A 21,890-nucleotide genomic window follows, 5' to 3' on the forward strand; every position below is an offset into this window, starting at 1 on the left:
ATTGCATGACAAGTGAGAAGAGAAAAGATTAATGAATTGCTGGCGGGTCTGAGGAAACAGAAGTCAACTTTCATCCGGAGCCGAGAAGTCAGTGAAGCAGCGGTAAAAGCCAGCTACCTCATTGCTAGTGAAATAGCATTAGCATCGAAGCCATATTTCGACGGTAACTTTGTTAAACGATGCGTGATGAAGGCGGCTGAACTTGTAGGTTCCGAGAAGCGACAAGCTTTTGCCAATATTAGCCTGACGAGGAATACGATAGCAGAGAGGATTGATTGCATTTTCCGTGGCAATTGACGAGAGCACTGACATCACAGACGTGGCCCAACTGGCCATATTTATTCGACGAGTTGATGAGACATTGACTGTTACTGAAGAGTTTCTTGAGTTGGTGCCAATGATGGACACCACAACTGCCGAGGACATTTTCGGCTCTGTCGTTGCTGTATTGGACAGAGTTGGAGTGGACTGGTCCCGCGCCGTCAGCCTGGCTACAGACAGCGCGCCATCCATGGTCGGAAAGAAAGCAGGTGTCTTAGCCCTTAATGGAGGAGATCGTTTCTGGACATTTCACTGTATTTTGCACCAGGAGGCAAGCATTGTGTTGCAAGTCGCTGAAAATGGACCACGTACGTCATGGAGGTGGTTGTTCGCACTGTAAATTTCATCCGGTCCAGAGGTCTGAACCATCGTCAGTTTGACAAACTTCTCAGCGACAGCAACATTACCCACAGCCTGCCATACCACACTTTAATGTTAGTCAGCAGCTTCGAAAGAAAAGTTCTGTGATGGAATTCTACTGTTCATACAACACCATAAATTTTCAGTATGTATTGTTTGTGTATGTATGTTTCATGTACGAAGTTTACAGATTTACAGGACAGGTGAACACTTTCTTCATTACACATTTAAAATCACTCTCCTTAGTTTGTAAGGTGTACGCAGGGATTACATTTAGATTTTATATGCGTATGTGTAAGTGGTTTAAAAATTCCCTTTCTTTAAAAGTCTGTTTAATCTTAAAGTGCATGACTATATTTTTGGATTGGATTGGATTGGATATGCCTTTATTAGTCTCACAGTGGAGAAATTTACATTTCACAGCAGCAAAGTGATGAAAGGAATGAAAGTAGAAAAACAAAATACATGAGCTGCTGGATTTTCAGTACCAATTAAAGTTTTGTGCCTTTGTACAATCAGTGGGATCATTTGCAATTCATATTTATGAATGATAAAAGTAAATTGCACATTTGTCTAAGGAAATATGAGGTGTTTCATGAAATGTTTTGTAAAAGGATAGTTCATTAAATGTCAATATTTTCCTAATGTTCTTGTGCTTCTTTACACCAAAACAAAGGAAATGCATGATATTTTTGCTATTTTTAGCAGAGTATGGTATAATTTTAATGGTCCGGCCTACTTGACATCTCCCTAGGCCGTATGTGGCCCGCGATGCGAAATGAGTTTGACACCCCTGCTCTAATATTTTCATTCCTGATTCTATCCAACCTGGTAACTCCCAAAGAAAACCTCAACATCTTCATCTCTGCTACCTCCAGTTCTGCTTCCTGTCCTGATTCCTTTTCTTCAGTGGCACTGTCTCCAGTCCAAACATCATGGCTGATCTCACCACCGTTTTATACACATTTCCTTTCATCCTAGCTGAAACCCTTCTATCACACATCACACCTGACATTTTTCTCCAGCCTTTCCAGCCTGCCTGGAGACACTTCTTCACCGCTTTTCTACACTCTCCGTTGCTCTGGTCACTTGACCTCAAGTACTGTACTTAGAATACTTCACCTTCTTTATCTCTTCTCCCTGTAACCTCACTCTTGTACTTGGGTCCCTCCCATTCAAACACATATTCCATCTTGCTGCAACTGATCTTCATTCATCTCCTGTCCAGGGCAAACCTTCACCTCTCTAGTTTCTCCGCAACCTGTTCCCTGCTCTCGCTACAGATCACAATGTCATCTGCAAACATCATGGTCCAAGGAGATTGTTGTGTAACATCGTCTGTCTGCCTGTCCATCACCATAACAAATAAGATGCTGACCTCTGGTGGAGTCCCACCTCCACCTTGAATTCCTCCATCAAACCGACAGCACACCTCACAACTATCATCAGTGCTCTCCTCATTTCATCCTTCCTAATCTTTGCTGTATTGGTCCATAACAGTCACATCTTCTACTCTTTGTTCCTTCACATTTTCCTCATTCATCAATTCTACAAAGTACTCTTTGCATCTTGCCATCACAAGACTGGTACCTGTTAATATATTGCCATCTCATTCTTTAATCACCCTAAACTGCTGCAGGTCCTTCCCATAGTTGTCTCTTTGTCTTGTCATCCTGTAAAGATCACCCTCTCCTTCCTTGCTGTTCAGCCTAGCAAAGAAGTCGTCGTAGCCCTCATTTGGGCTTCGCCACCTTTACTTTCACTATGCGCTGTATCTCCCCGTACTGCTGTCTACACTCTTCCATCCTCTCCGTGTCCCTCTTCTTCTTTGCTAACCTCTTTCTCTGTATACACTCCTGCACCTCCCCATTCCACCACCAAGTCTCCTTAACTAATAATAATAATAATAATAATAATAATAATAATAATACAGGCGGACCGGTAGTCGAATGGTTAGTACACCGGCTTCACAGTGCAGAGGTCGCCGGTTCGCGTCCCGGTCTGGCCTCCCTGTGTGGAGCTTGCATGTTCTCCCCAGGCCTGCGTGGGTTTTCTCCGGGTCCTCCGGTTTTGTCCCACACTCCAAAAACATGCATGGCAGGCAGATTGACCACTTCAAATTGTCCCTAGGTGTGAGTGTGAGAGTGACTGTTGTACGTCTTTGTGTGCCTGGCTGGCTGGCAACCAATTCAGGGTGTCCCCCGCCTCGTGCCCGAAGACAGCAGAGATAGGCTCCAGCACCCCCCGCGACCCTAATGAGAAATAAGCGGTACGGAAAATGGATGGATGGATAATAATACATTTCTGCACACCCCACTTGTGGTGAGATGGGCAGAGGGCATACAGAGGTGGAGGGAGGAAGAGGATCGGAGGGCCCGAGAGGGAACGGAGATTTGAAGTAGGTCAGACAGATAGGGGGTGGCAAGTTTATGGATGGCTTTAAATATAAACAAATAAAAGTATAAAAGTATCTTGAAATCAATACGAAGTTTAACAGGGAGCCAGTGGAGATGCTGGAAGACATGTGTGATGTGATGAAAGGAGGGGGTTTTAGTGATGATCCGGGCTGAGGAATTTTGGACTAGTTGGATTTTAAATTGTTGCTGTTGTTGCTGAATCGATGAGAAGGTTTCTTCAGCCGTCATCTTTACAAAAGTGGAGGTTTCGGACGTTTCGCCTCCTATCCAAGAGGCTTCGTCAGCGAACTAAAGTCTGACTGGTCGTATCGGCCCCATTTATATATCCCTAATGTCCAGACATGGTGGCGCCGGACACCGCTATGATAGGTCCCTACTCTCAGGTTGGGGGGGGCAGAGGACCCCTCCCTGTGGCCCCACTGATTGTTCCTACATTCCTGACTAACGACTGGCCTATTACCCCCACTCCCACCGGTATCACCTCATCAGCATAACGACCCTCATCAGCATTACGAAAGTTGCCTAACCTGTTTTGCCTAAGCAGGCTATTGTATGAACGATCCAAATTGAACCTCACCCCACCAGACCGGTTTAATGAAGGATTTTGTTGTTTTATAAGAATCGCTTCTTTTACCCCCCTTTCAAACCATCTATCTTCTTTCGCTAAGATTTTAACCTCATTGTCATCAAATGAGTGGTTGCTAGCTTTTAGGTGCAAATGTACTGCCGATTGAGGTCCACTTATATTATCCCTGCGATGTTGATAAAGTCTTTTTTTGAGAATTTGTTGAGTCTCCCCAATGTACTGCTCTTTACAATTTTCATTCTTACAATGTATGGAATAAACTACGTTACTTTGTTTTTCATTTGGTAGCCTATCTTTTGGATGCACTAATTTTTGCCTTAACGTGTTTATCGGTTTGAAATAAGTAGGAATTTTATGTTGCCAAAGGACTCTTTGTAATTTTTCAGAAACTCCTGCAATGTACGGTACTGCTACTCCTCTCCTTTTTGTATCTTGAGAATTATTGGTTTCATTCCCTATTCTTTCTTTCTGACATTTGTTGAATGACCACTGAGGGTACCCACAGTTAGTGAGTGCTCTCCTGATATGTTTAGACTCCTTTTCTCTACCTTCAGTGCTAGTTGGTATTAGTTTAGCCCTATGCTGGAGGGTTCTGATAACTCCTAGTTTATGTTGTAAAGGGTGGTTAGAGTCAAAAAGTAAGTATTGGTCAGTGTGCGTAGCCTTCCTAAAGACTTCTGTTTTTAGCGCTCTGTCCTCTTTTATAATTACTTTACAATCCAAGAAGGCTAGTTGGTTCTCTTGAATGTCCTCACGAGTAAATTTAATGTTGAAGTCTACAGAGTTGAGGTGATCTGTGAAGGATGGAATTTCTTGTTTCTTAATTATGACAAAAGTATCGTCCACATATCTAAACCAGTGTCTAGGTTTTGTCCCTGGGAAGGATGTGAGGGCCTGTTTCTCCATCTCTTCCATGTAAAGATTCGCCACTATGGGTGAAACTGGTGAGCCCATAGCACAACCATGAATTTGTTTATAAATTTTTTCCCGAAATTGAAAATACGTAGTATTAAGGCAGATTTCTAGTAATTGGCGGATGTGATCCGGTTTAAGTTTGGTTCTTTCATGCAGAGAAACATCCGCCAGTAGTCTCGTCCTCACCACTGAGACTGCTGCTGGGGTTGGGACAGATGTAAAGAGAGAAGTCACATCGTATGATGCCAATGTTTCCTCAGGTTCCAATATGAGGTCTTTGATCCTCTCTACAAACCCTGTGGTGTTCTCTACGTGATGTTGCTGAACTACTGTTCTTCCAGTTGATACACTAAGTACTTTCCGACCTGTCTCTCCGATTACGTTCGCTGTAGTTTACCAGTCATGTAAGGACCTCTTGCCCACCCAATGCTTGTCTTAACTCCTTCCTAAAAGTCATGCAACACTCTCCCTTTTTCAACTTTCACCATTTTGTCCTCAGCTCTGCATTTGGTTTCTTCACCTTCCTCACCACCAGTGTCATCCGACACACCACCAATCTATGCTGTCTGGCTACACTCGCACCAACCAGTACTTGCAGTCAATGATTTCCTTCACATGGCACCGTCTATACAAAATGTAGTCTACCTGTGTACTTCTGCCTCCACTCTTATAGGTCACCCTATGTTCCTGTCTCTTCTGAAAGAACATATTCAAAAGGGCAATTTCCATCCTCTTGGCAAAATCAACCACCATCTGTCCTTCAGCGTTCCTCATCTGGAGTCCAAACCTGCCCATCACCTCTTCATCATCTTTGTTTCCTGCACCAACATGTCCATTGAAGTCTCCACCAATTACAACACTCTCACTTCTCGGGATGTTCTGTATGACTTCATCAAAGTCCAAACAAAATTTCTCCTTCTCCACCAACTCACATCCTACTTGTGGGGCATACCCACAAACAACATTTAACATAACACCTTCAATTTCTAGCTTCAGACTCATCATTCTATCTGATACTCTTTTTCCTTCTGAGACATTCCTAACAAATTCATCTTTCAAGATAAACCAACTCCATTTCTCTTTCTGTCTTCACCATTATAGAACAACTTGAACCCTGACCCTAAGCTTCTTGCTCCCGTTCCACCTGGTCTCCCGGACACACAGTATATCTACCTTTCTCCTCTGCATCATGTCCACCAACTCTCTACCTTTTCTCTTTTCGTGTTTGATTTCAACATTTAGCTTGTAGCAGACGTGCACGTTTCACCATGTTGTCCTTGATCCACTGATGGTTTTTATTTTGTTCTTTTGACTTGAACATGGCGCCGCAAGAGTGGCTGCCTTTATAGAAGGTCCTGTATTTTGTGTTTCCATTTCTTTTCCTTCCCACATCCTTTCATCACTTTGCTGGTGTGAATGTACATTTCTCCAGTGTGAGACTAATAAAAGTTCATCTCATGTAATCTAATGTAATTTTGAAAAAAAAAGACAACAAAAATGTTAATCTGTGGGTGTTGAACTGCGAATGTGCACAGTAGACTGTCAGTTTAGTCCAAGTGTGTTCTTCTGACACATTTCGAATAACAAATCTCGATAAAATGAGGCGCCTCGTGATCGCAAACGGGCGATTGTTTACAGCAACTCGGAAGCTTGCATTGAAGAATACTGAGCCCTGCACAGTGTTCACGTCCACCATTGTTTTTTTTTATCTCTTTGGTCCAGCTCTCATTTGTCCGCGCATAGTGTATCGCTATGTGTGCTTTTTAATTATCCCGTTTCCCCCGGCGGGATCAATAAAGTGCAATCATTTCACCTCCAATTAGAGCCGAGCTAACTTGACCGCCATGTCAAATCACAAAGTGCTTCGCCTCCACTTCCAGTCAGTCGTCACCGGGGTGGGGGCGAGGTGGGTGTGGGGATGCTTGTGTCGACGTGCTGCCGCACAAAGACACCCAGAGAGACTGGAGTCAACTTGAGTCACCTTGGAGAAGACACACTATCACACTTAAAATTCTTTCATTTGTCTCTCAACATATTAGACCTGTATTTATTATCTAGCATTGCTGGTGTGCAAATACCTAAAATTATTTTGGAGTCCTATTGTTACCATTTCTCACTATTTTAATTTTATCATTTTTTTTGGCAGGGTGGGGGATGGGGGTGGCAGGAATGGAGCCTTTAGCTGTTCCTACAAAAAGCTTTTAACAGCCAATCAGAAGGTGAAATGTTGACATCACAAAGAGGACATTTCCAAAATACATAGTTAATCACAACAACCAAACACATTCAGTTTAAATCCATAATTTAATCCATATTTTTTTGCTCGCTTACATTGTACAGTGGCATAATTGAAAAATTGATATTCGATATTAAGCCGAAAAAAAAGAAAAAAAATCCTCACATTCTCTCTCACATACACATTTACCCAAAACCATAAAAAGCCAATTACTTACAGCAAATGTATTTTTTTTTATTTGTTAGATTATTTTTTTGTTGTTTGTGCGTTTTTTTTAAAAATGAGTTCTTTGTGGCATGAAGAAAAAAAAGTGAGCATCAGTGGTCCTTTTTTTTTGAACAGTGACTGCTGACGTCTGATTCAACAACAGTTTTTCAGCAAACTCAAAGGCCATAATGGTGATCCTTTTGTCCATTTTGGGTGATGTCACAGAATAAGAAAAAAAATATCGTAAGACAAGTAAGTACTTTAGTAATAACAGCTAGAATATCCGTATAATATAGTAAATGCCGATCCTTGAGATAAATACACACATTTTGACTTCCCTCGCCCCCCACAATACAAGCGCCGTTTGGAGAATACAAAGGATCACATTGGAAAGGAGTGTAAGGGGATTCTTTTTTTGGAAGTCGTCATTTCAAGGGTTGAATGTGTCTCTGAAGTTCTCACTCTGACCTAAATAGAACAGTAAGAGATGAGCCGTCGGATGATGACTTTAATTAGATGATTTTTTTTTCTTTAAAGAAATATAATTTTGCCTCGGATGAGAAAAAAAAAATCTTGGATTTTTTTAGAATAAAATTGATTTTATTATCAGAACACCTTTTCCTTGGAAAAAAAAACAATTCCCTTGATCTTTTCATCGAGAATATGCATTTATTTTTTCTATAACTTTCCTCCTTGGAAAAAAATGTCTATATATTTTTTCTCAATCTTCGTGTATTTTTATATCATAAAATTGCAGATGTGCTGGATTAAAGTTAATCCTTTATTCGTTTAGCCCATTTACGTCGAGCGTGTTCATTTGTGAATTTTGAAAATTTTGAAAATTCCATAGTTTTGCCCTGAACCATTGAATTTTTTGAGTCAAACAAACATATATACAGTAAAGTCTCGTTATATCGATATCGGATATATCGATAGTCCCGGTTATATCGATACTATTTCTATGCACGCACGGAGAAAATTACATGCAAACAGGGTCAGATATATCGATAGTCCCGGTTGTATCGATATTTTTTCGGACTCCCTTGAATATCGATATAACGAGACTTTACTGTGTATATATATATATATATATATATATATATATATATTATTTTCTTTTCTTTTCTGCTTTTTCCTTCAGGGGTCGCCACAGCGAATCAATGCCCTCCATCTATCCCGGTTTTGTGCATCCTCTTCTCTCACACCAGCTACCTTCATGTCCTCTTTGACCACATCCATAAACCTCCTCTTCGGTCTTCCTCTCGGTCTCCTGCCTGGCAGTTCAAGGCTCTCCCGATATAGTCACTCTCTCTCCTCTGGTCCAAACCATCTCAGTCTGGCCTCTCTGACTTTCTGTGCAAAGCCAGGCTGTTTGCGGTGGAAGTAAGTGCAAGAGGGTTAGTGAGCTCATCGGTATATGGACTGCTCAAGAAATTAGGACTGTCCTCTCAGCAGAAAGCTAGAGCATTGAAAGAACTCGCTGAAACAGCAGTGAAAGCATCCAGCTGGATATGGGCAAAAAAAGCTGACAAAGATTGGACAACTAGCATAAATATACCTGATAAGCCTATACTATCATAGCCACCTATTTGGCGGAGAAGTAGAGGTGTCGGCTGTGAACCAGGAGACCTGGCTTCATATCTCGGCCCAGCCTTAATCTGGAAGGTGGGCTCTTTCCACCTGACGCACCAAGGACAATATGGAAAAACCACCAGGGGAACACCTGGCAGCCTGCTGGGTGTGGCCTCATCTCATCTCATTTTCCGTACCGCTCATTCCTCATTAGGGTCCCGGTGGTTGCTGGAGCCTATCTCAGCTGTCTTTGGGCACGAGGCGGGGGACACCCTGAATTGCTTGCCAGCCAATCGCAGGGCACACAAAGACATACAACAGTCACTCTCACACTCACACCTAGGGACAATTTGGAGTGGTCAATCTGCCTGCCATGCATGTTTTTGGACGGGGACGCGAACCAGAAACTTCTGCACTGTGAAGCCGGTGTGCTAACCACTCGACTACCGGGCCGCCTATATATATATATATATATATATATATATATATATATATATATATATATATATATATATATATATATATATATATATATATATATATATATATATTGTAAAGTCTCGTTATATCGATATCGGTTATATCGATAATACTGCTTATTACGATACTATTTCTATGAACGCAAGGAAAAAGTTCACATGCCGCAGGATCGGATATATCGATAGTCCGGTTATATCGATATTTTTTCCGACTCCCGAGAATATCGATATAATGAGACTTTACTATATATATATATATATATATATATATATATATATATATATATATATATATATATATATATATATATATATATATATAAATCTACTATATATACACTGTACAGTGAGACCTCAGCTTACGAACACCTTATCTTATAAACTTTTCGTTTTACGAACGTCAAATTTATGAAAATTAAACTACTTTTCATGATACAGATCCACCACGGCTGGTGGAGTAATCTTCGGCAGAAGAACACAAGAGCACACGTCGTTCGGATCTGGTGGAGTGATCTTCGGTGGAAACACACGACCGAACAGCGCTACAGCTGGGCCACCTTTCCACAACCCCTCTCATTGAATGCACACGTCGATCGCCTCCTTGGAGATTTTTGCTGATAATTTTACTATTATGGGACAGAAAAAAAAACCCACCACAGGCTCGTGTTCATCCCAAGAAGACACAAAATAAAATCACTGTCGCTGAGAAGAAGGAGATAATTGAAAAACACGAACGAGATGTGCATTTGTGTGATTTAGTGCCTGAGCACGGCTATGCTAAGTCAACCATTGCTACCATTCTCCAGAACAGAGAAGCCATCAAAGGTGCGTCTGTTGCAAAAGATGTTTCCGTGCTCTCAAAGCGACGGTCTCAGGCAATCAAAGAAGTTGAAAAATTTCTGCTAATTTGGATTAACGAAAAGCAGCGATCCGGCGACAGCGTGAGTAAAGCTATTTTATGCGAGAAAGCATACGTGCACCACCAGCCGAAGCCGAACTTCCAGGTTGCCACGCGGCAACCTGTAAGTTCGGCACTGATTGAGGATCTTAAAGCCAGCAACGGATGGTTCGAGAACTTTAAGCGCCGTACTGGGATTCACTGCGTCACTCGTCATGATGAAGCAGCCAGTTATGACCATAAAGCTGCTGAAGCCTGCAAGGCGTCATTCCTCGAACTGGTGAATGAAGAAGGCTACATTCCTCAGCAGGTATTTAATGCGGATGAAACCGGACTTTTCTGGAAAAAGATGATCGGAGGAGGACGAGATTGCTGCAGCATCTAGTGAGCGCATCAAAGAAATGTTGGCAAAGTGGAATGAATTGCAGGCTTTTATCGAACAGTTCCATCAAGAAAAGACTGTGGCTATGAGCGTCATCAACATGATGAACGATACTGTGATGCAATTAAGTTCGTAAGCTGAGGTCTCACTGTATATACATACTGTACTATATATATATATATATATATATATATATATATATATATATATATATATATATATATATAAATAATACTATCTATAAAAATCCTCGTATGACCCCCCATGGGTGGTGACTGTCCCCCATTTTTTTGAGGGTTCTACCGTGCTGTTCCCAGCAGTGCACTTTTCTGGACCGAGATATCCGATGTTGTTCCCAGGATCTGTTGCAACCACTTGTCGAGTTTGGGGGTCACTGCCCCGAGTGCTCCAACCACCACCGGCACGACTGTCACCTTTACGTTCCAGGCTCTCTCCAGCTCCTCTCTGAGCCCTTGGTATTTCTCGGTTTTCTCATGTTCCTTCTTTCTGATATTTCGATCACTCGGGACCGCTACATCCACGACAACGCCTTTCCTTTGCCCTTTATCTATGACCACGATATCTGGTTGGTTGGCCATTACCATCTTGTCAGTCTGTATCTGGAAGTCCCACAGGATCTTTGCTCGGCCATTCTCTCCTACCTTGGGAGGTGTTTCCCATTTTGACCTTGGGGTTTTCAGTCCGTACTCCGCACAGATGTTTCGGTACACTATGCAAGACACCTGGTTATCTTACATCCTGCAGTTATGTGTTGGATTGTCTCAGGTGCCTCTGGGCAATATACACCTTGGATCTTGCCTGGTGTGGTATATCCGTGCCTCTATGGCTCTGGTGTTCAGGGACTGCTCTTGAACAGCCAGGATGACAGCCTCTGTGCTGTCCTTTAGGCCAGCCCTCTCTAGCCACTGATAGGACTTCTTGAGATCAGCCACTTCTGTTATGGTTCGGTGGTACATCCTGTGTAGGGGCTTTTCTTCCCATGATTGTCCCTCTTCCAGCACCTCATCCTCTGTTCCCCATTGTCCGAGACATTCTCTGATTACATCATCCGTTGGAGCCTTCTCTTTGATGTATTCATGGAGCTTGGATGTTTCATCCAGGGACAGTGGCTCTCACACTCACTAGTCCCCGACCTCCTTCCTTACAGCTTGTGTACAGTCTTAGGGTGCTGGACTTGGGATGGAACCCTCCTCCATGCACCTCACACACACACACACACACACACACACACACACACATATATATATATATATATATATATATATATATATATATATATATATATATATATATATATATATATATATATATATATATATATATATATATATATACAGTAAAGTCTCGTTGTATCGATATTCAAGGGAGTCCGAAAAATATCGATATAACCGGGACTGTCGATATATCCGACCCTGTTTGCATGTAATTTTCTCCGTGCGTGCAGAGAAATAGTATCGATATAACCGGGACTATCGATATAACGAGACTTTACTGTATATATATATATATATATATATATATATATATATATATATATATATATATATATATATATATATATATATATATATATATATATATATATATATATAGAGAGAGAGAGAGAGAGAGAGAGAGAGAGAGAGAGAGAGAGAGAGAGAGAGAGAGAGAGGAGAGAGAGACAGAGAGAGAGAGTTTTATATAACATAAAATGCTAAAACTACCAAGGTTTCCTTGGTATTTCATCCCATTTGCGAATTGATGCTTTTTATTAAAAACAAAAATATTAAAAAAGTATTTTTATCGTCTTACTAGATCTTTCATCTTTAAATATGAATTTGTTTTCCTGTCAATGTCAAAAAAATATTTCTGCTTCACATGAGTGTCTACCCCCCCCCCCCCAGCCACCTCTTCTGTGTGACTCCTTGGCCACTTTTTCATTCGTTTTTCATTTTAAGAAAAAAACAGCTGTCTAAAACACGTTATGAAAACCCAAGGTAGAACTATTGACATTCCTTTACTAAAATTCAATACTTACATGTTATTTACATACCTTCTGGCCCACAGGAAAAAAAAATCTTACACCTAAAAAAAAAGTATGTTGTCCGTATCCAACAAAAAGCTATCGACATTGTTTCTACAGATTGCAACCAAAACAAATTAATATGCTTTTCATATTTTAGCAAGTACCACCAAAACAAGTATTTTGTTGTTCACGTAACATCATCATGACCCAGCATCGAGAAACATCCAAGGCAGCGTTAATTGTCCAAATATGATAAATATTTTTTTGGGAGATGTTCAAGTGAAATATAAGTACAACCTGAATAAATATTCAAAAATAAACTTGTTCTTAAAAATGAAATACAACCGTATAGAACCTAAAAGTTAAATACAACTGAACCCAATTTAGCCAAATATTTTTCTCGCACCACTAGAGGGCGTTTGAGTCACATAATCCTTTTTCAGTGTACTTTTCATTGCACAGAGCCAATAAGGGATACATGTGCCACGGACAATAAATATATATACACATCTATCAACAGTATTCCTCACCAATCTTAAAATGATAGCAAAGTATTTATCAGCAATATTCAAAGCTTGAAGCAAAGAACTACCAAACCTGCCGGGCTTCCGCTCACTCGAGGGTTTCTCACATTGGGATGAGTCAAGGGTGGACCAAATATTGTTCCCGATACGAATCCTGAGACAAGAACCAGTTGGCCCTTGGGGAGCCCTCGCAAATGTGTGCTTTTTAAATTGTCAGCTCAGGGTACACACACCCAAAAAATGTCTGCCAAAAGTAACTGGCTTTAATCTGTTGAAGATTGTGCTTCTACATTTTGTTTTATAGGGTCAATTTTGGGCTATGTGGGAATATGTGAGACCCACCCCCAGGAAGCTAACAAACTTGGTGAACAAAAAAAAAACAGCTATGAGCGAAAGCTGACGTTATTTACGAAAATATTTCCAAATGATGGACGATCAAAACAGACATATTGCGGCACCTTCAAAAAAATGTTCAAAACAAAATGAAGAAACTATGAGGACGTGAGTAAAAAAAAGTAAAAAAAAAAGGACCAAGGAGCCTAAATGAAATACTCCTTCTTCTCCTCAGCATGAACGTGGTTCCCTTCTGCGTTAATGATGGCCGTGTCGGCATCGGGGGCATCCTCGGACCCTTTGGCCTCGTGCGTTAGATACGTGCCTGGGCAGAGAACACAGTTCATGCAAATGAAATACCGCGTAAACTGACCAGGCACTTGCTTATGGCCCAGTGGCCACAAGGGGCCCCAAGAGCACTTGAGTTCTTTTTGTTGTTGCAAAGTTTGAAAAGCTAATTTCCCAGAGATGTAGCTATTTTTCACGAATGTGCATGGTGATTGGCAGGACTTTTTGGGAGCACGAATATGCCAGCACCGTTTTTGATTTGGGAGGGGTGTCACCACTGGACAACTCTGGGGTTTTTTGTGTTTTTTGCGCCTGCAATGGCAGCATTTTCACTGGCACGCTTTGTTCAGCGGAAAGGTTGGTGCTGTTGGACAGTCTGCAGGTGGATGAATGCATGGCTTGAAGAACCCGCGATGAGAAGAAAGGAACATCAGCGTAGAGCGCTGATGCGTATGTGGAACTGTCGCGGCTTGGAATCGAAGCGGATTTACGTGGGACAGGAGATGTGAGACAGTCTCTTTTCATCAACGGATGTTACAGCTTCGTCTTTGCTTTCAACATTTAGCTTGTAGCAGATGTGTACATTTCACCATGACCACTGGTGGGAAGTACGCTTTGATCCTCTCTTCTTTCATTTATAACTGCTTCATACAACAAAGAGGGTGCAGAAAGTGCTTAAAACGTAATGACTGTCTGTGTCTTTTGTGTTGTGGTGTGTCACATTATTTGTTATTTAGGTTTTTGTTTGTCTGTGGAAGCTCTCAGTCGTACAGGAGTGGTCCATCGATGAGAAGGTTTCTTCAGCCGTCATCTGTACAAATGTGAAGGTTTCGGACGTTTCGCCTCCTATCCAAGAGGCTTTGTCAGCGAACTAAAGTCTGACTGGTCGTATCGGCCCTATTTATATATCCCTAATGTCCAGACATGGTGGCGCCGGACACAGCTATGATAGGTCCCTACTCTCAGGTTCGGGGGGCAGAGGACCCCTCCCTGTGGCCCCACTGATTGTTCCTACATTCCTGACTAACGACTGGCCTATTACCCCCACTGGTTACCCCAGGTTTTTGTTGTTGTTTTGACTTCAAGATGGCGCCGCCAGAGTGGCTGCCTTTACAGCAAGTCCTGTATTTTGTTTTTCTACTTCTTCCTTTCTTTTCCTCATACTTTCATCACTTTTCTGCTGTGAAATGTAAATTGCTCCACTGTGAGACTAATAAAGGCAAATGCAATCCATTTATTCATTCATTCATTTATTATTTTATGTATTTGTTTTTTTGGGTTTAAATCCAATTTTGGCCACTAGATGGTGGTGCACAATTAAGTTTGTCACGATGTAGATTTGAAAGAAGCCCCAATTTTGTTATAAACAATTCACGTTCAAATCAAGGTACCGCCCTGTGCGTGAGTTGTTTTATTTTGACTTTTTTTACGAAAAGTAGAGCAACGTAAAAGCATGGTTGTACTGGATGTCGCGAAATTCGGCTTACCTTTATGTCTGGCCAGGTAGCGGCCCAGGACTATGATCAAACACAAGGTGATGAAGACCACCACAGCGACCACGCCGCCAATCAATGCGTGGTCGGGTCCGTGCAGCCCGATGGCGTTGGGATCTGAGATGATGACATGAAACCAAGGAAAATAAAATGATGAAGTTTTAAAGCATTTTTCTGAAAGAAAGACCAGACATTTCCGTGTCTATAAAATGCCAAAAATCGAACAAGATGGCAGAAATAACTTCAATCAATGAAAAAAAGTTTTCCAAATTTAAGATATGAATATATAAAAAAATTCCGATGGGAAAGAGTAGTTGAAGCGAGACTAAGAGCAGGAGTGAAGATTTGTGAGCAGCAGTATGGCTTCATGCCAAAAAGAAGTACGGCAGATGCAGTGTTTGCTTTATGGATGCTGATAGAGAAGTACGGAGAAGGTCAGAAGGAATTGCATTGTGTCTTTGTAGATCTGGAGAAAGCGTTTGACAGGGTGCCCAGAGAAGAGCTGTGGTATTGCATGAGGAAGTCTGGAGTGACAGAAAAGTATGTCAGAGCGGTACAAGACATGACTGTAAGACAGTTGTGAGGTGTGCTGTCGGTGTGATGGAGGAATTTAAGGTAGAGGTGGGACTACACCAGGGGACATTGTGATCTGTAGCAAGGAACAGGTCGGGCAGAAACTACAGAGGTGGAGGTATGCCCTGGAAAGGAGAGAATGAAGATCAGTTGCAGCAAGATGTATGTGAATGAGAGGGATTCAAGTGCAAGAGTGATGCTCCTGGGAGAAGAGATAAAGAAGGTGGAGGATTTTAAGTAATTGTAAAAGTAATTGTGGTCAACTGTCCGGAGCAACGGAGAGTGTGGAAAAGAGGTGATGAGCCATGATGTTTGGACTGGAGACAGTGCCACTGAAGAAAAGACGGCAAGCAGAGCTGGAGGTAGCAGAGATGAAGATGTTGAGGTTTTCTTTGGGAGTGACCAGGTTGGATAGGATAAGGGGTGAGTACATTAGAGGGACAACTCATATTAGAAGCTTTGGAGAGAAAGTCAGAGAAGCCAGACTGAGATGGTTTGGACATGTCCAGAGGAGAGAAAGTGACCCTATTGGGAGAAGGATGCTGAGGCTTGAACTGCCAGGCATGAGGCCAAGAGGAAGACCGAAGAGGAGGTTTATGGATGTTGTCAAAGAGGACATGAAGGTAGCTGGTGTGAGAGATGAGGATGCACAAAACCGGGTTACATGGAGAAAACTGATTTGCTGTGGCGACCCCTGAAGGGAAAAGCCGAAAGGAAAGGAAGAAGAAGAATATATAAAAGTTTTCCAAATATAAGGCAGACCACGTTATAAGGTGCTAGAGTAGAGGCTGGTGTATATGGCGTAGGATCATCTTTTTTTCAAGAAAATATCGGCTTTTGCGCCTTATACACCAAAAAATACAGTAGTCCTTTTGCATATATCCCATGACATCTTGAGGCAACTACGCAAACGAGATTTTTTTTGGGGGTGGGTGACAATTACTCAGAGTTTTGGCAAGGCTTGCTCCTTTCTCCTGTGTCCAAGTAACACCCCTCAACTGTTTCAGTGGATGGCGGGAGCGGAACCATTGATGGAAAAGCGTCTTTATTCATTTTAGCCAGTGAAAAAGTAAATTTGTGTGCCTCTATCTATCCTGATATCCGGCAAAGCAGTCATCCGTCCGCTTGGCAAATAGAGAGCCTGTCCGTCCCCGCTCAAATTGTGTAAGCGACCAAATCAAAGTGATTACATTCTACGGCCAGTCAAGCATTCAAATCGTGATCCTCGCTGGGAATAAAGCTGAGCGACATGAATCGAATCATATATAAATAATACCCACACTGCACCTGCACGTCCTATCTCTTATCTTTACTGTATTCTCAGGGTGCTCCTCGTCCTGCTCCTACTTGATAAAAGCAGGCCACAAATAACACCATTTTCTAGCTCACAGTTCGCTTTGTTAGCTCATCCATCATCGGCCGCACGCACCGTGTCATGTTGGCCGAGGCGGAGCATGCCGACACGGAATGTGATTGCCTGATGCGGGAATGTCGGTGCAAAACAACCTCAACGAAAAAAGGCTCTCTGTGAAGAAATGTGGTACAAGATGAGGAAAATCAAACAATTACTTGCTTTGCGTTTTTGTGTCGATTCTCACACCTGACTGACTCAACAGAGGGGGGGTCAGGTGAAGTCAGAAAAAAATGGAATCAGTTTGCGTTCACACCTGTAGGGGGAGCCCTGTCACAGCACCCCCACCCGACGCAGCCATCGCTCAAGTGTACTTAACCGCCGCATCTGCTGCGGCCTGGCCGACAACTCCGAGTAATTACGACACGCCGCGTTGCCTCGCTGCGCTTAATAAAGCATATTAGGGCGCATAATGGCCGCCGGTGATGAATCGGGGCGCTCTATGACATTTATTATCTCTCGGTTGTTCCGCAAATGAGACTTCCGGGCCGAGGCCATGTGAGAAGTCGGCCGCTGGGCGCTCAGACAGACATGATGGGGATCCTTAGGAATGACTGGCACTTTCTCGGGACCTGCTGGTGGTTTTGAAGCTAACTAAAACTTTTTCAATGGCCGCGTAAATTCGAACATCTCACTCCTGGTATTTTATCAGCGTAACATAACGCAATTTTCAAATTTGGGGAGGGGAAAAATAAATAATTTCGATCAGGTTTTTAACTCATTCACTGCCATTCTCAAATGTATTCGGGAATTTAAAAGTATGACAGTGGAACACCATTCTCGAATTTTCTTGGGTTTTGGTTTTTCTTGTGGTGGTGGCAGACCTCTGACAATATGTTTACCCATCCACAAGGGGCCAGCATTTACCTTTTGTCTACGTTAGCGCTCTGTGACAGTATCAGATGTTGTTAAAGCGCTATATAAATCAACATGTATGTATTGTATTGTATTTTGCACAGCCACCCCATTTTAAGATCAGCTAATTTCAGACCCATATAACTTGGGAATTAACCCTTATTTTGTGTTGAAAGAAGAGGGGCAGGGGTCGGGTAACTTTTTTGACTAAGAGAGCCATAAAATCAAAGTATTTAGAAATGGTTTTCAGTGAGAGCAACACACACACGTACATAGTCCTAAAAGTCAATTTTCTGTGGGTCCTACAATTTGAGTGAAAATGACAAAAACACTGGCACTGGAGACGACACATATCGTCTGGCAGTGAATGTGTTAAAAATAAAACTATTTATACTGATTACATGCAGCAAAAATGCGGACAACGTAAGAATTGCTCAATTTTAGTTGAGCCCAGTGCATTTAAAATTAGTGCACGCCGAAGGTGGAGCAGTGGACTGAGATGGTTCGGACATGTCCTGTGGAGAGAGAGTGACTATATTCGTAGAAGGATGTTGAGCCTTGAACTGCCAGACAGGAGACGTAGAGGAAGACCAAAGAGGACATGTAGCTGGTGTGAGAGAAGAATATGCACAAAACCGGATTCGATGGAGCACACTGATTCACTGTGGCGACCCCTGAAGGGAAAAGGCGAAAGGAAAAGAAGAAAAATGTGGAGCCTAATAAATAAATAAATAAATACAAATTAAAAAAAGATGATTTTTGTGAGGCATTATGAGTGTGTAATTTTTATTGACATCGCTTTGAGTCTTTTAAAATTCCATACAAAGTCAATCAGATTCCGAGGTTTCTACTTGATCTGTGGCTGTCTGTGACACAGTCAGGTTGAGCTCGACAGATGAAGAAAACAAGGCCAAAACAGACACATATGAGGCATCGGAAAGCGTTCTCACCGTAGACAAAGAGTATATACTCGGCGCTGCTGGTCCCCAGGTGGTTGCTGGCCTCGCAGCGGTACGTGCCGTTGTCGGTCTTGTTCAGCGTCGTGATGGTGAGCTCCCGGCCCTCCACGATCATACGTTCCACATCGGGCAGCTCGCCGCCGTCTTTGGACCACAGAACCGGTTCGGGTCTGAATGAGAGGTAAAAGGGACACAACGTAGATGTTCAGGAGGACCATATTTTGCACTTTAGCAGCCCCTCTCAGATTCAGAATTTACATGGGGTTTCCTCTGGAAACACATTCCAGTTTGAAATATTGGCCCTCCTGCGGGATGATCAGCGAATGTGTGATCTCCAGATGGGGAGCATCTGCAAACACACAAACACAGGAACACACACACACACACGCACACACACACACACACACACACACACACACACACACACACACACACACACACACACACACACACACACACACACACACACACACACACACACACACACACACACACACACACACACAAAAACAGTTAGCTCTCCAGGAATGGGCCAGCCTCCCCACCCTCAACCCGCCCGTTTTTAGCTACTAATCCTTAACCTGCATGCTAATCTTCGCTGATGCCGGTTGAAATGCAAAATTCAACCGGCCGGCATATGTGTAATCTCAATTTGAGTATTTCCGTCTCAATGCTAATCTTCATGGTAATCCGTTTGTGTGTGCGTTTGTGTGTGTGCGTTGGTGCGTGTGTTTGTGTGTGGTAAAATTTGGGATTTTGGACCACATATAGGCCATCCATTCGTGTGGCTGAGTTGTCGTTTTGGGCCATGTACAGTATGTGTGTTTATGTTGTGCGCACGTGTGCGTGTGTTTGGGTATGTGTGTTTGTGTGTGTGTGTGGTGGTAAAATTTGGGATTTTGGGACACATGTGGGACATCCCTCAATTCGCCTGAGGAGGCGTTTTGGGCCATGTATGTATGTGTCTTTATTTTGTGTGCACATGTGTGTTTGTGTGTGTGTGTGTAGTGGTAAAATTTAGGATTTTGGGCCACACGTGAGCAATGCATCCTCGTGGCTGAGGAGGCGTTTTCGGCCATAAAAAATAAAAAGTGTGTTTATTTTCCGCGGACGTGTGTGTGTGTGTTCAGGACTCACATTGGACATCCAGGACTTCGGTGGTCATGTATGGGTTGGCGAGAGACAGGTGGTCCACCATGCAGGTGTAGGCTACGCCGTCATCGCCTCGGCCCACTTGGAAGTGGAGGCTGCTCCTCACCGTGAACGACTTGCCCGAAGCACTTACCTCCGTTGTGCCTGCCCACGCACAAATGACAATTAAGCAGTGTCAGGAGGTGAGGGCATCAAACATGCGGTCAGAAGGAATTGCATTGTCTTTGTAGATCTGGAGAAAGCGTATGACAGGGTGCCCAGAGAAGAGCTGTGGCATAGCATGAGGAAGTCTGGAGTGACAGAAAAGTATGTCAGAGCGGTGCAAGACATGTATTATGACTGTAAGACAGTTGTGAGGTGTGCTGTCGGGATGACGGAGGAATTCATGGTGGAGGTGGGACACCACCAGGGGTCAGCTCTGAGCCCCTTCTTATTCGCTATGGTGATGGACAGGCTGACATATGATGTTAGACAAGAATCTCCTTTGGACCATGATGTTTGCAGATAACATTGTGATCTGGAGTGAGAGCAGGGAACAGATTGGGGAGAAAATAGAGAGGTGGCGGTATGCCCTGGAAAGGAGAGGAATGAAGATCAGTCGCAGCAAGACAATATGTGTGTGAATGACACGGACCGAAGTACCCCTGTACAAGAGTGATGCTACAGGGAGAAGAGATTGTCACATCCTGATTGGCGTCAGGTGCGCACCCCTCCCCTCCCTGCTCCTCCGGGCTCGCGCACCTGATCCCAATCCACTGATTGTGCCTTCTGGCTATACAAGTCACCTGGTTAGATTCGGTATTCGCCGGAGTATTTCCTCGTTACAGGCCCTTGTCGCCTCACAGTACGCAGGTTGGTCCCACTCGGCAGTCGCCTCGCTATTCCGTTTCGTCACTTTATGTTTGTTCCCTGCGTGTCTCAGTAAAGCCTCTTCTAAACCTATTACTGTCTCCATCGAGAATTTTGGATCCAGCTCTCCTTTTTGTCTGACGAGATCTGTTGCCACACCTGGTGCGGACGTGACAGAATACACCGGCCACCATGAATCCCGCCGATGGAGACAAGTTTATGTCAGCATTGATTCATCAAACGGATAGCTTGAGCCAGCTGGAACAAGAGATCGCGGAGCTTCGCGGTACGATGTCCATGCTGGTTCAACGCCTTGAAGAGGTTGTGACACGCGCCGCAACTTTGATGGGGCCCCCCGCCTCCTCAGTAAGCAGTCACTGTCTTCCCTTACCACACCCAGCACGTTACGGAGGTGAGCCCGGGCACTGCGCCCAATTTCTCATGCAGTGCTCGTTGGTGTTCGACCAACAACGCTCCGCGTACGCCAGCAACGAGGCCAAGGTTGCGTTCATCACCAGCCTGCTCACGGACCAGGCGGCGTTTTGGATGTGAGTCCCAACCTGAACTCTGCACGTCATACCCGGACTTTGTGGCCGAGCTCCGCGAGGTGTTCCACCACCCGGTAACTGAGTGCGAAGCGGAGGGGCCACTCCTGGACTGCACGCAAGGTACGCGTTCAGCCGCCGAATATGCCATGGCCTTACGCATCCTGGCTACAACGATCGGGCGCTGAGAGGAGTGTTCCACCGCGGACTCACTGCTGCTCTCAAAGACGAGTTGGCGACCCGCATCATGAGCACAACTCTCAACAAACTGATCAGCGTCGTCCTCTGTCTCAACACTCATCTTCGGAAGAGGAAGCGTGAGCAAGGCGGCCAGCAGGCAGGCGAACCCGGGATCCGGCGGCGTACGTCCTCACCCAGCAGCCACGAGCGGCCCCGAAGTCAGGAGGGGAGCCACGAGCCGATGCAGGTGGGGGGCGAGAGCGATCGTGCTAACCCCGGAGGACATCGTACTCAAGGCCCCCTGCCGAAGACCCCCGGCGCCGGCAAGT

The 21,890-nt window shown here is 43.6% G+C and overlaps 1 protein-coding gene across 1 annotated transcript in view; it reads right to left on the reverse strand.

Moving 5' to 3' along the window:
• Positions 1-12,016: 12,016 nt before the first annotated feature.
• The window catches only part of LOC148888071 (cell adhesion molecule 2-like), a 185,287-nt gene continuing 175,413 nt past the window's right edge, over positions 12,017-21,890 (reverse strand). Inside the window, exons 6-10 of the mRNA XM_089014235.1 lie at positions 19,973-20,131; positions 19,094-19,184; positions 18,827-19,005; positions 15,032-15,154; positions 12,017-13,581 (exon numbers count right to left, since the gene is read on the reverse strand). Of these exons, the coding sequence (XP_088870361.1) occupies positions 13,463-13,581; positions 15,032-15,154; positions 18,827-19,005; positions 19,094-19,184; positions 19,973-20,131 (671 nt within the window). The 3' untranslated portion in view covers positions 12,017-13,462. The remainder of the gene's footprint in view (positions 13,582-15,031; positions 15,155-18,826; positions 19,006-19,093; positions 19,185-19,972; positions 20,132-21,890) is intronic.

Source organism: Hippocampus bargibanti, linkage group LG14 (assembly GCF_051943395.1).
Source record: "Hippocampus bargibanti isolate YZ-2025 linkage group LG14, ASM5194339v1, whole genome shotgun sequence".
NCBI classification, from domain to species: domain Eukaryota; kingdom Metazoa; phylum Chordata; class Actinopteri; order Syngnathiformes; family Syngnathidae; genus Hippocampus; species Hippocampus bargibanti.